The sequence below is a fragment of the Camelina sativa genome, chromosome 17 (genome assembly GCF_030686135.1).
Source record: "Camelina sativa cultivar CO46 ecotype springtype chromosome 17, ASM3068613v1".
NCBI lineage: Eukaryota > Viridiplantae > Streptophyta > Magnoliopsida > Brassicales > Brassicaceae > Camelina > Camelina sativa.
The window spans coordinates 25,529,425-25,541,552 of NC_141896.1; the positions used below are offsets into that span (position 1 = coordinate 25,529,425).

Consider the following 12,128-nt stretch of genomic DNA (forward strand, 5'->3'; position numbering starts at 1 on the left):
AAACTTTTTGTTTATTAAATCATCTTGAAATTTAGAAATACAGTTTACTATAGATAAAACTTCTTTTTTAACTGTAGAGTAATTCTTTTGTGGTCCAAGCCATACTCCTGAGTGGAAACGAACTATAGACTCTTGGGTTGACTCTGGCATTTTCTGTTTAAGGATCCCCCCGTAACCTATTTCTGATGCATCTGTCTCTACTATCATGAATGCATTGGGGTGTGGGATGACTAGACATGGTAGTGTTATAACCTTTTTCTTGATATCCTGGACTAGACTAGTATGCAGACTTGACCATGGTATGGGGTTCTTTTGTAATCTTTGAAACAATGGTTGAATAGTTTTTCGTAGATTAGGTAGAAAATCAGATATGTAGTTTAGGCAACCTAAAAATCTTTGTAATTGTGATTTTTCTTTTATTTCATCTGGAAATTTATTTGCAAATTCTATAGATCTAGATATAGGTGTTATAGTACCTTGATATATGTTGTGGCCTAGAAAACGTATTTTTGTTTGAAATATTTGCATCTTTTTTGCGGATACTACTAGTCCATGCTTTTTAACAATGTTTAAAAAGGTGTATAGATGTTTAAAGTGTTGGTCGATGGATTTTGAATATATTAACACATCATCTATGTATACAATAGAGAAGGTGGAGTAAGGGTTAAATATTTCGTTCATTATATTTTGAAATTCGGATGGTGCGTTTTTTAAACCGAAAGGCATAACATTCCATTCGTAATGCCCAAAAGGCACTGTGAATGCTGTTTTATATTTATCCTTCTCGGCAATTTGTATTTGCCAAAATCCACTTTTCATGTCAAATTTAGAGAATATACAGGCGTCATATAATCGTTTTAATAGATCTCTTTTGTTTGGTATTGGGTATCTTATCCATTGTATTACATTGTTTAAGAGTTTATAGTTGATTACTAAGCGTGGTACTCCTCTTTCTTTTTCAGCTTGGTTGTTAACATAAAATGCTGAACAACTCCAAGGAGATTTAGATTTTCTTATTAAGTTCTTATCTAGTAATTCTTGTATTTCTTTTTTGCAATATTCTAAAAGTTCTTGATTCATTTGAATAGGTCTAGCTTTAGTTGGAATATTTTTTTCGTTAAAATCTTTTTCGTAGGGTATTTCAACAATATGTTTTTTTCTTTCCCAAAAGGCATTTGGGAGTTCAGAACATATTTGGTGTAGTAGTTCAACTTCTAAAGTTTTTATTTTATTTGTCACTTGTGGATCACTTAGTTGTTGTTCTATATGTTGGTATTTTATTTCTTGTTGTAAATATTGTATATGTTTTTGTTTCCCGTCTATTAAATTTATAGATTTTTCTATTGTTGAATTTTGTAAGGCTAAGATTTCTTTTGTTTTCATTGGGGATAGAAATTCAAACATTATTTTCTCTCCTACAATTTTTGTGGTAATCCCTAGTTCTGTAACTTTAAACGGATAAATTTGTGTAAAAAATGGTGTTCCTAGTATAACTTCTTGGCTTAAGTTTTTTACAAGGATAAATTGAGTTTTAAAACAATAATTTTTGTTACAGATTTTTGCTTTAGGTAATTTGTAGTTGACCTTCAAACTACTTCCGTTTGCACCACTAAGTTTTTCATATGTTTTTTCATAGAATTTTGTAGGAACTATTCCTTCTCTAATACAATTATAGTCAGCTCCTGTATCTAGAAGTGCTATTGTTTCTAGTTTAAAATCATACCCTATGTGTATTGTGATTTTTGTATACCATTTTTGATAGTTTATTTTGTTTATTATCTGGATATATTCTTCTTCTTCTTTTGTTTGTTTATGGTTTTCAGGGTTGCTTGTGGAGGGTTTGTCCATTGTTGTGGGTGGAGATTCATGGACTTTTGGTTCTATAAGGGCTAATCTAGCGTCTACTTGCAATTGATGAAGTTGATGTTGGTGAACTATTTGTTGTAATTCTTTTATTTGTGTTTTTAAATTTTTAACTTCTCCTTGTAATTCACCAGTGGTTACTTGTTTAAAAAGTGTTGGAGAGGGATATTTTTCTATTATTTTGTTAAGACTAAAAGGTTGTGGAGTTAATAATTGATTTTCTCGTTGCACTAAATCTTTTAATTTTAATAAATATTCCTTTTTGGTTTCGTGATCATCTATTTTATCTATAATATCTATTAAAAATTGTTTGTCAATGTCTTTTGTAATTACGTTTATTGTTTTACAATTGCATATGCCATCTGAGATATTTTCAGAATTTTGAGAGGATGTATCACTTTCATCTTCTATTATGTCTAGAGAAGGGTCGCTACTGAGTTCTTCTGAATTTTCAGTTTCTGAAAGAAGTAATTTTTCTAATTTTTCTTTAATGTCTTGTTGATCGTGAAATATTTCATTGATTTTTCTTTTCATTTTACAATCTGTAGATTTATGTCCTGGCCGTTTACAGTTCCAGCATATAATTCTTTCTTTTTTAGATGGTTCTCTGGGATTTTTGTTTTTTGTATAGTATGAGTTAAAAAATTTCTTTGTAAATCTTTTACTTTTATTATAAGGTTGTGGATAAAAAGTTTTATTTTGTTTGCGTAGTTTTCTTCTTTCTCTAGAAGGTGGAGTGAGACGATTGTAACCATATTGTTCACAAAATGAACCCATAGTTTCTGCAAATTTAAATTTGTTACTTTGCTTTTTATCTTTGTGTTCTTGACATATTTGTAGACCTTCCTTTTTAATAAAGGCAAACAATTGACCATAGGTTATGGTATCCCATGGGATTGGTTGTCCTCCAGAATAATCTTTTAGTTTATTAATTAATCGTTCTGCGAAAAATGATGGTAATCCTGCGATGAACCGTTCTTTCCAGAAGGGTTGGTTGCAGTCGTGTCTTTGAAATATGTTGGTTACAAATATATCTTTATACCATTTAAAGTCCCCTAGTGTTGGACATCTAAGATTTGTTAAAATAAGTTTTTTACTTGTTAGTTCTTCCGAAGGGTTTCCTACAAAGTGCATGGTCATGGTGTGGAGTAATACTTCTACAGCATTTTGAACTTGGTCTTCTTCATAAAAACCATCTTCTCCTTCTACTCTTCTAGTTTCAGTATGGTTTAGAATAGAATTTTGAGTTTCTACGCCTAAAGCATTATCCCACCAAAATTTCAGGGCTCCATTGAAGCCCGAGATTAGCATGACACATGCTTGGTGGTCTGACATTCCTTTAGCTTTATAGGATAGGGTTGCCATCCCCATTTCTTGAAATAAATTCATCATTTCATATTCGGATCTACCATCTATATTCCATTCATATATGCCTTCTCCGTTGTAAAAGTTCGTTGAGGGAAATTTATGATGTTCTTCAAATAATAAGTCGGGTGGTGAGTGCCTTGGATAATATGGTTTTTTGGATGGTTGAAAGTTTCTTTTTATTCTATTTATTTCTATATCGGTTTCAGATCGAATGTTTTCGTCAATATTATTTATCCCCTTGGCTTTATCTAGTCTATCCAGTCTAGTTGAAATTGATTTTAAAATTTCATTTTCAGGAAATTTAATGGATTTTGTTAATGGTTTGAAGAGAGGTGGTGAGATTGCAGTAAAGGGTGAAGATAACGGCTGAGAGTTTGTTGTTATGTTTTTTTCGTCCTTTTCTAGTTTGTTATCAAGATTATCTATTTGTCGTGAAATAGTATGTAATATTTGACTTTGATAATTATTTTGTTCATATACTATCTTAATGTCTGCCATATATATTGAATCTTTATCATCTCGGTTTGCCCCGGTTCTAAAAGGTGTAGCGATTACTTGTCTTTGGGGAGTGTGAATTTTGATGTCTTTCAAAGGTGGATGAACTGATTTGTGTATTTCTCCGTTAGTCATTTCCCATGTGTGGTACAATGTGGAACTAGTGTTTATTGATTCATTTTTATATGGGTAGCATATGTTATTTTCTAAAGCATATGTTTCAAACCATGTGAAAAATGGAATATTTACTTCTATATTTTCCATGTAGTTATACCATATTTCTCTAAAAGTTGTAAGTTTTTCTTTATTAAAAGCTTGAAAGTACCATTTTCTTTTATCCTTGTTTTTATCTGATAAGAATTCTTCTTTAAGGTAATCTTTGTCTATTGTAAATGTTTTTATGATAACATTTATTGATTTAAAATCTGAAGTTGTTGGGGAAGTAGGAAAGTTAGACGATCCCACTTCTGACTGTTGAACTGGTTCAGCTATTGGTGCTTGAAAAATAATAGGTTTTTTCCCTTGGCTTTTTGTTAAAATTTGTTCTACACTTTCCTCTGATTCAGTGCTAGCTTGGCCAGTTCTGTACTCAGAGAAAGATGAACGTGGGTGGAATGAACTAAATTTTAATGATGGTGGATCTCTGAAAGAACCGAAGTTTAATAATATTTTTCCATCATATTGTTCTGTTATACTCGTAATAGTTCTTTGTTCAAAATTTCTTGGTGGTTGAGTAATATTAATTTTCCATTGATCAGGAATTGTAATTTCTGTCCATTTTAATTGTTTAGGTGTATATGTAGAGGTTGGTGTGTCTTTACCATGTGCAGCCAATATTGTTGTTTCGCCTTTATCATCTTGCAATAAACATCGTGGGTTGAACTCAGATGTAGATTGCTTAAAGTAAATACGATACAACAACAAATAGCCATGTCTTTCTTGCTGAAATTTAATTTCAGGCAAGTGTACGTTTAAAACTAAAGTATTAAATATTGTAGGGTCATGTAAGCTTACTTGAAAATTTGGTGCACAATTAAAATATATAGCTCCGTTGCATAAATTTGATTGTACTGCCCCTAATAAGGAGTCTTCAAATTTTAAAAGTGTTTTATCTCTTAATAACATGAGTATTGGGGAATCAATCCCTGTTCTAGATAAAGGTTTGATTGCTAATTGTATTAGGCCAAAATGAATATAATTAAAGTTTTTTCTTTTATAGTTTTCTAAAGCCATAGAAGAAAGTAGTTTAATTTCTTCAAATTCATTTTGTAATGATAAAGTTTGTTCATGTTCTTTAATTGAATATGCAGTTCTAAAATCAAAAGTTCCTATTTGATATATATTTTGTGGATTAACATGCGGTAGTTGATCTTTTGATATTTCTTGATTAAAGGTTGTGATTTTTGACATAATTTCTCTTGAATTAATTGTTTTTTGAGATGTAGAAGATGATGCATGCTTAGACTTAAACAACTTCCTAACCGTAGATGCCATGTTTAAATTATACTTAATCTAATGCTAAAAATGCAAACTAACCACTCTTATCGATGACGAAAGACGCATGGGCTTACCAACGGACTCACTGCCTTCTGGTCTTACGGCCTGGAACACCTACGCTATCAACGCTCCCGACAAGGTTCTGGTAGGTTGGTTTTTAACCCACCATACCGACAAGAGTAAAACCAGTGTATAAATAAGCAAAACCCAGGATAAAATATATAGATTATTTTTTCTAGATTGTAATATAACTAGAGTAAAACCAGTGTATAAATAAGCAAATTAACTTAAAATATAGATAAGAGGGATGATTAAACTTACTTTATTTAAACTTGGTTAAAATACAAGAGTAAAGATACAAACTTTGAAAACAAACTTATGAAAATTGGAGAGTAGGATGTATAGGGAATTTGTGAATGATCGCTAAAAACACTCTGCCCTCTCCTATTCCTCTCACTTCCTTATTTATACAAAGCTGTGTGAAGTTGCGTAAGTTGTTGTCGACGTGTCCTATTTTTGACATTGCGAGAGATGAGTAATCCTTTGTTGATTGAAGTCTTTGTCTTGTTATAATACTGAAGTCTTCATTTCTTGGTCTTGAAGTCTTGTATTGATAGTTGAGCTGTTGCATAATTGTCTTTTTGTCTTCATCTTGTCTTGAAAATTGGAGTGTTGATGGAGTCGGTGGAAGAGGTAGCTTCTACAAAACTATATACTGAATATATATGTATTTATATTACAAGCACATAACTTAAAGATATAATAAAAGAGCTCTACCATGATACTTTCACGTTTTTTTTTTTTTTTTTTTTTTTTTTTTTTTTTTTTTTTTTTTTTTTTTTTTTTAAAATGGATCGTCGTCTTGCGTATTGTTGTCTTGTGTTATATCATCTTCGTCGTCTGAGGAGGATATTTGCATAGCTATTGTCTCGAGGAGTTTCTTGAGTTTTTCTTTGCCTTTACTTTTCTTGGATCCGGAGGACGAAGTTGTTGATTCTGTAGGACTTGGTGGTTTGTGTGGCGAATTTTTTGTTTGAATAGGTGGTAATGCTCGGGATACTGTAGCTATGGATTGCTTTATTTGTTGATGTGTCTGGATCCATTTCTCCAAGTTGGATAAAGAGCAGCGGTCGAGGTTATATTTGTCCCACCATTTGATTCTGAATTCGCGGACTAGTGAATATGGCATCTCTGGTAAGAAGGGTAGAAGGTTGTAGTGCCAAGATAGTATCCAGGGTATTCCCATATCTATGTGGAAGGCTATCTTTGGTAAAGGGCCGATGAGTTGGTGTTTTTCGTGTTTAGTGTAGTAGGGTAGTGAAACCTTGGGTATTTGGGGTGGATATATGTCATCGGTTGGGCCAAACCAGTACCACCATTCGTAGAACCATCCTGGTATTGTCTTGGGGCAATGAAAGTCAAAGGAAAGGAACCAGGAGTGATCATAGGTTCGTAAGTAAAGGGTGTGGAAAAAGGCCTTCTGGTAATCTATGTAGGTAAATCTTGGAATATGGAACCCCGGGATGGAGAATTCTTTTGCGGTGTGCAGGTTTATGAATCCGAGATCTTGGGGATTGCATACTTTGAGGATTTTGCAGGTGGAGTAGGAAATAAGGTTTGGGTCATTCTTGTCGGTATGGTGGGTTATTTCTACTGATTTGGTGTCTACGAGAATGAATTCGTAGAATGTGCGGTTTTTGGTAAGGTTATCGGTAAGGTATTGACTTTCTTCGTAAAATATGCGGTTGGTATATTGGGTTAGATCTTTAAGGGATATTGGTTTGGTAAATGAGGTTGTAATAAGGTGTTGGCGTTGTGGTTTAAGGAAGTAGGACGATTTTTGATCTATGGTTTTTTGTGAGGAGGATGGATTGGATATTTTTTGTGGCTGGGGGTTGACGGCTTTTGCGTAGGATAAAGGAGGAAATTCCGCCAAGGCAGAGAATTGGTTGCTAGTGGTTAATTGCTTTCCTTGTAAATGTGGTTGATTCTTGACGTAGTCTGATGCACTCATTGGTTTCTTTTGTGTTTCACTCATTTTGGTGATCCTGAGATTTTCCCTGTAAGTACTCCCTTGTTAGAAAATCAGGTAAAGAATTATTTTCCCCTTTTATATATTGTATATCAAAATCAAAAACAGATAAAATAGCTTGCCATCTAGCAAATATTTGTTTAGAGACTAAGTTTTTAACATCCTTTTGTAAAATCTCTTTCGCCGATTTGCAATCGACACGTAGTAAAAACTTTTTGTTTATTAAATCATCTTGAAATTTAGAAATACAGTTTACTATAGATAAAACTTCTTTTTTAACTGTAGAGTAATTCTTTTGTGGTCCAAGCCATACTCCTGAGTGGAAACGAACTATAGACTCTTGGGTTGACTCTGGCATTTTCTGTTTAAGGATCCCCCCGTAACCTATTTCTGATGCATCTGTCTCTACTATCATGAATGCATTGGGGTGTGGGATGACTAGACATGGTAGTGTTATAACCTTTTTCTTGATATCCTGGACTAGACTAGTATGCAGACTTGACCATGGTATGGGGTTCTTTTGTAATCTTTGAAACAATGGTTGAATAGTTTTTCGTAGATTAGGTAGAAAATCAGATATGTAGTTTAGGCAACCTAAAAATCTTTGTAATTGTGATTTTTCTTTTATTTCATCTGGAAATTTATTTGCAAATTCTATAGATCTAGATATAGGTGTTATAGTACCTTGATATATGTTGTGGCCTAGAAAACGTATTTTTGTTTGAAATATTTGCATCTTTTTTGCGGATACTACTAGTCCATGCTTTTTAACAATGTTTAAAAAGGTGTATAGATGTTTAAAGTGTTGGTCGATGGATTTTGAATATATTAACACATCATCTATGTATACAATAGAGAAGGTGGAGTAAGGGTTAAATATTTCGTTCATTATATTTTGAAATTCGGATGGTGCGTTTTTTAAACCGAAAGGCATAACATTCCATTCGTAATGCCCAAAAGGCACTGTGAATGCTGTTTTATATTTATCCTTCTCGGCAATTTGTATTTGCCAAAATCCACTTTTCATGTCAAATTTAGAGAATATACAGGCGTCATATAATCGTTTTAATAGATCTCTTTTGTTTGGTATTGGGTATCTTATCCATTGTATTACATTGTTTAAGGGTTTATAGTTGATTACTAAGCGTGGTACTCCTCTTTCTTTTTCAGCTTGGTTGTTAACATAAAATGCTGAACAACTCCAAGGAGATTTAGATTTTCTTATTAAGTTCTTATCTAGTAATTCTTGTATTTCTTTTTTGCAATATTCTAAAAGTTCTTGATTCATTTGAATAGGTCTAGCTTTAGTTGGAATATTTTTTTCGTTAAAATCTTTTTCGTAGGGTATTTCAACAATATGTTTTTTTCTTTCCCAAAAGGCATTTGGGAGTTCAGAACATATTTGGTGTAGTAGTTCAACTTCTAAAGTTTTTATTTTATTTGTCACTTGTGGATCACTTAGTTGTTGTTCTATATGTTGGTATTTTATTTCTTGTTGTAAATATTGTATATGTTTTTGTTTCCCGTCTATTAAATTTATAGATTTTTCTATTGTTGAATTTTGTAAGGCTAAGATTTCTTTTGTTTTCATTGGGGATAGAAATTCAAACATTATTTTCTCTCCTACAATTTTTGTGGTAATCCCTAGTTCTGTAACTTTAAACGGATAAATTTGTGTAAAAAATGGTGTTCCTAGTATAACTTCTTGGCTTAAGTTTTTTACAAGGATAAATTGAGTTTTAAAACAATAATTTTTGTTACAGATTTTTGCTTTAGGTAATTTGTAGTTGACCTTCAAACTACTTCCGTTTGCACCACTAAGTTTTTCATATGTTTTTTCATAGAATTTTGTAGGAACTATTCCTTCTCTAATACAATTATAGTCAGCTCCTGTATCTAGAAGTGCTATTGTTTCTAGTTTAAAATCATACCCTATGTGTATTGTGATTTTTGTATACCATTTTTGATAGTTTATTTTGTTTATTATCTGGATATATTCTTCTTCTTCTTTTGTTTGTTTATGGTTTTCAGGGTTGCTTGTGGAGGGTTTGTCCATTGTTGTGGGTGGAGATTCATGGACTTTTGGTTCTATAAGGGCTAATCTAGCGTCTACTTGCAATTGATGAAGTTGATGTTGGTGAACTATTTGTTGTAATTCTTTTATTTGTGTTTTTAAATTTTTAACTTCTCCTTGTAATTCACCAGTGGTTACTTGTTTAAAAAGTGTTGGAGAGGGATATTTTTCTATTATTTTGTTAAGACTAAAAGGTTGTGGAGTTAATAATTGATTTTCTCGTTGCACTAAATCTTTTAATTTTAATAAATATTCCTTTTTGGTTTCGTGATCATCTATTTTATCTATAATATCTATTAAAAATTGTTTGTCAATGTCTTTTGTAATTACGTTTATTGTTTTACAATTGCATATGCCATCTGAGATATTTTCAGAATTTTGAGAGGATGTATCACTTTCATCTTCTATTATGTCTAGAGAAGGGTCGCTACTGAGTTCTTCTGAATTTTCAGTTTCTGAAAGAAGTAATTTTTCTAATTTTTCTTTAATGTCTTGTTGATCGTGAAATATTTCATTGATTTTTCTTTTCATTTTACAATCTGTAGATTTATGTCCTGGCCGTTTACAGTTCCAGCATATAATTCTTTCTTTTTTAGATGGTTCTCTGGGATTTTTGTTTTTTGTATAGTATGAGTTAAAAAATTTCTTTGTAAATCTTTTACTTTTATTATAAGGTTGTGGATAAAAAGTTTTATTTTGTTTGCGTAGTTTTCTTCTTTCTCTAGAAGGTGGAGTGAGACGATTGTAACCATATTGTTCACAAAATGAACCCATAGTTTCTGCAAATTTAAATTTGTTACTTTGCTTTTTATCTTTGTGTTCTTGACATATTTGTAGACCTTCCTTTTTAATAAAGGCAAACAATTGACCATAGGTTATGGTATCCCATGGGATTGGTTGTCCTCCAGAATAATCTTTTAGTTTATTAATTAATCGTTCTGCGAAAAATGATGGTAATCCTGCGATGAACCGTTCTTTCCAGAAGGGTTGGTTGCAGTCGTGTCTTTGAAATATGTTGGTTACAAATATATCTTTATACCATTTAAAGTCCCCTAGTGTTGGACATCTAAGATTTGTTAAAATAAGTTTTTTACTTGTTAGTTCTTCCGAAGGGTTTCCTACAAAGTGCATGGTCATGGTGTGGAGTAATACTTCTACAGCATTTTGAACTTGGTCTTCTTCATAAAAACCATCTTCTCCTTCTACTCTTCTAGTTTCAGTATGGTTTAGAATAGAATTTTGAGTTTCTACGCCTAAAGCATTATCCCACCAAAATTTCAGGGCTCCATTGAAGCCCGAGATTAGCATGACACATGCTTGGTGGTCTGACATTCCTTTAGCTTTATAGGATAGGGTTGCCATCCCCATTTCTTGAAATAAATTCATCATTTCATATTCGGATCTACCATCTATATTCCATTCATATATGCCTTCTCCGTTGTAAAAGTTCGTTGAGGGAAATTTATGATGTTCTTCAAATAATAAGTCGGGTGGTGAGTGCCTTGGATAATATGGTTTTTTGGATGGTTGAAAGTTTCTTTTTATTCTATTTATTTCTATATCGGTTTCAGATCGAATGTTTTCGTCAATATTATTTATCCCCTTGGCTTTATCTAGTCTATCCAGTCTAGTTGAAATTGATTTTAAAATTTCATTTTCAGGAAATTTAATGGATTTTGTTAATGGTTTGAAGAGAGGTGGTGAGATTGCAGTAAAGGGTGAAGATAACGGCTGAGAGTTTGTTGTTATGTTTTTTTCGTCCTTTTCTAGTTTGTTATCAAGATTATCTATTTGTCGTGAAATAGTATGTAATATTTGACTTTGATAATTATTTTGTTCATATACTATCTTAATGTCTGCCATATATATTGAATCTTTATCATCTCGGTTTGCCCCGGTTCTAAAAGGTGTAGCGATTACTTGTCTTTGGGGAGTGTGAATTTTGATGTCTTTCAAAGGTGGATGAACTGATTTGTGTATTTCTCCGTTAGTCATTTCCCATGTGTGGTACAATGTGGAACTAGTGTTTATTGATTCATTTTTATATGGGTAGCATATGTTATTTTCTAAAGCATATGTTTCAAACCATGTGAAAAATGGAATATTTACTTCTATATTTTCCATGTAGTTATACCATATTTCTCTAAAAGTTGTAAGTTTTTCTTTATTAAAAGCTTGAAAGTACCATTTTCTTTTATCCTTGTTTTTATCTGATAAGAATTCTTCTTTAAGGTAATCTTTGTCTATTGTAAATGTTTTTATGATAACATTTATTGATTTAAAATCTGAAGTTGTTGGGGAAGTAGGAAAGTTAGACGATCCCACTTCTGACTGTCGAACTGGTTCAGCTATTGGTGCTTGAAAAATAATAGGTTTTTTCCCTTGGCTTTTTGTTAAAATTTGTTCTACACTTTCCTCTGATTCAGTGCTAGCTTGGCCAGTTCTGTACTCAGAGAAAGATGAACGTGGGTGGAATGAACTAAATTTTAATGATGGTGGATCTCTGAAAGAACCGAAGTTTAATAATATTTTTCCATCATATTGTTCTGTTATACTCGTAATAGTTCTTTGTTCAAAATTTCTTGGTGGTTGAGTAATATTAATTTTCCATTGATCAGGAATTGTAATTTCTGTCCATTTTAATTGTTTAGGTGTATATGTAGAGGTTGGTGTGTCTTTACCATGTGCAGCCAATATTGTTGTTTCGCCTTTATCATCTTGCAATAAACATCGTGGGTTGAACTCAGATGTAGATTGCTTAAAGTAAATACGATACAACAACAAATAGCCATGTCTTTC

General features: G+C 32.2%; 3 protein-coding genes across 3 annotated transcripts; all 3 read right to left on the reverse strand.

Moving 5' to 3' along the window:
• Positions 1 to 1,901: 1,901 nt before the first annotated feature.
• Positions 1,902 to 4,490, reverse strand: LOC147924319 (uncharacterized). The gene is made up of 2 exons (XM_087496717.1): positions 2,095 to 4,490; positions 1,902 to 1,934 (listed from the first exon to the last, which is right to left on the reverse strand). Exons 1-2 carry the CDS (start codon positions 3,988 to 3,990, stop codon positions 1,902 to 1,904), a joined length of 1,929 nt encoding a protein of 642 aa, XP_087352843.1. The 5' UTR covers positions 3,991 to 4,490.
• Positions 4,491 to 6,067: 1,577 nt separating this feature from the next.
• Positions 6,068 to 7,261, reverse strand: LOC147924320 (uncharacterized). The gene has a single exon (XM_087496718.1). It carries the CDS (start codon positions 7,259 to 7,261, stop codon positions 6,068 to 6,070), a length of 1,194 nt encoding a protein of 397 aa, XP_087352844.1.
• A 2,103-nt stretch (positions 7,262 to 9,364) lies between these two features.
• On the reverse strand, positions 9,365 to 11,532 carry LOC147924321 (uncharacterized). The gene is made up of 2 exons (XM_087496719.1): positions 9,558 to 11,532; positions 9,365 to 9,397 (listed from the first exon to the last, which is right to left on the reverse strand). Exons 1-2 carry the CDS (start codon positions 11,451 to 11,453, stop codon positions 9,365 to 9,367), a joined length of 1,929 nt encoding a protein of 642 aa, XP_087352845.1. The 5' UTR covers positions 11,454 to 11,532.
• Positions 11,533 to 12,128: the final 596 nt, after the last annotated feature.

Excerpts from the sequence above, each read along its gene's own strand:
- LOC147924320 (XM_087496718.1), bottom strand. The coding sequence starts at position 7,261 with ATGAGTGAAACACAAAAGAAACCAATGAGTGCATCAGACTACGTCAAG.
- LOC147924321 (XM_087496719.1), bottom strand. The coding sequence starts at position 11,453 with ATGGAAAATATAGAAGTAAATATTCCATTTTTCACATGGTTTGAAACA. Across the intron at positions 9,398-9,557 it reads TATTAAAATTAAAAGATTTA|TTCACCAACATCAACTTCAT; the intron begins GTGCAACGAGAA and ends TACAACAAATAG.
- LOC147924319 (XM_087496717.1), bottom strand. The coding sequence starts at position 3,990 with ATGGAAAATATAGAAGTAAATATTCCATTTTTCACATGGTTTGAAACA. Across the intron at positions 1,935-2,094 it reads TATTAAAATTAAAAGATTTA|TTCACCAACATCAACTTCAT; the intron begins GTGCAACGAGAA and ends TACAACAAATAG.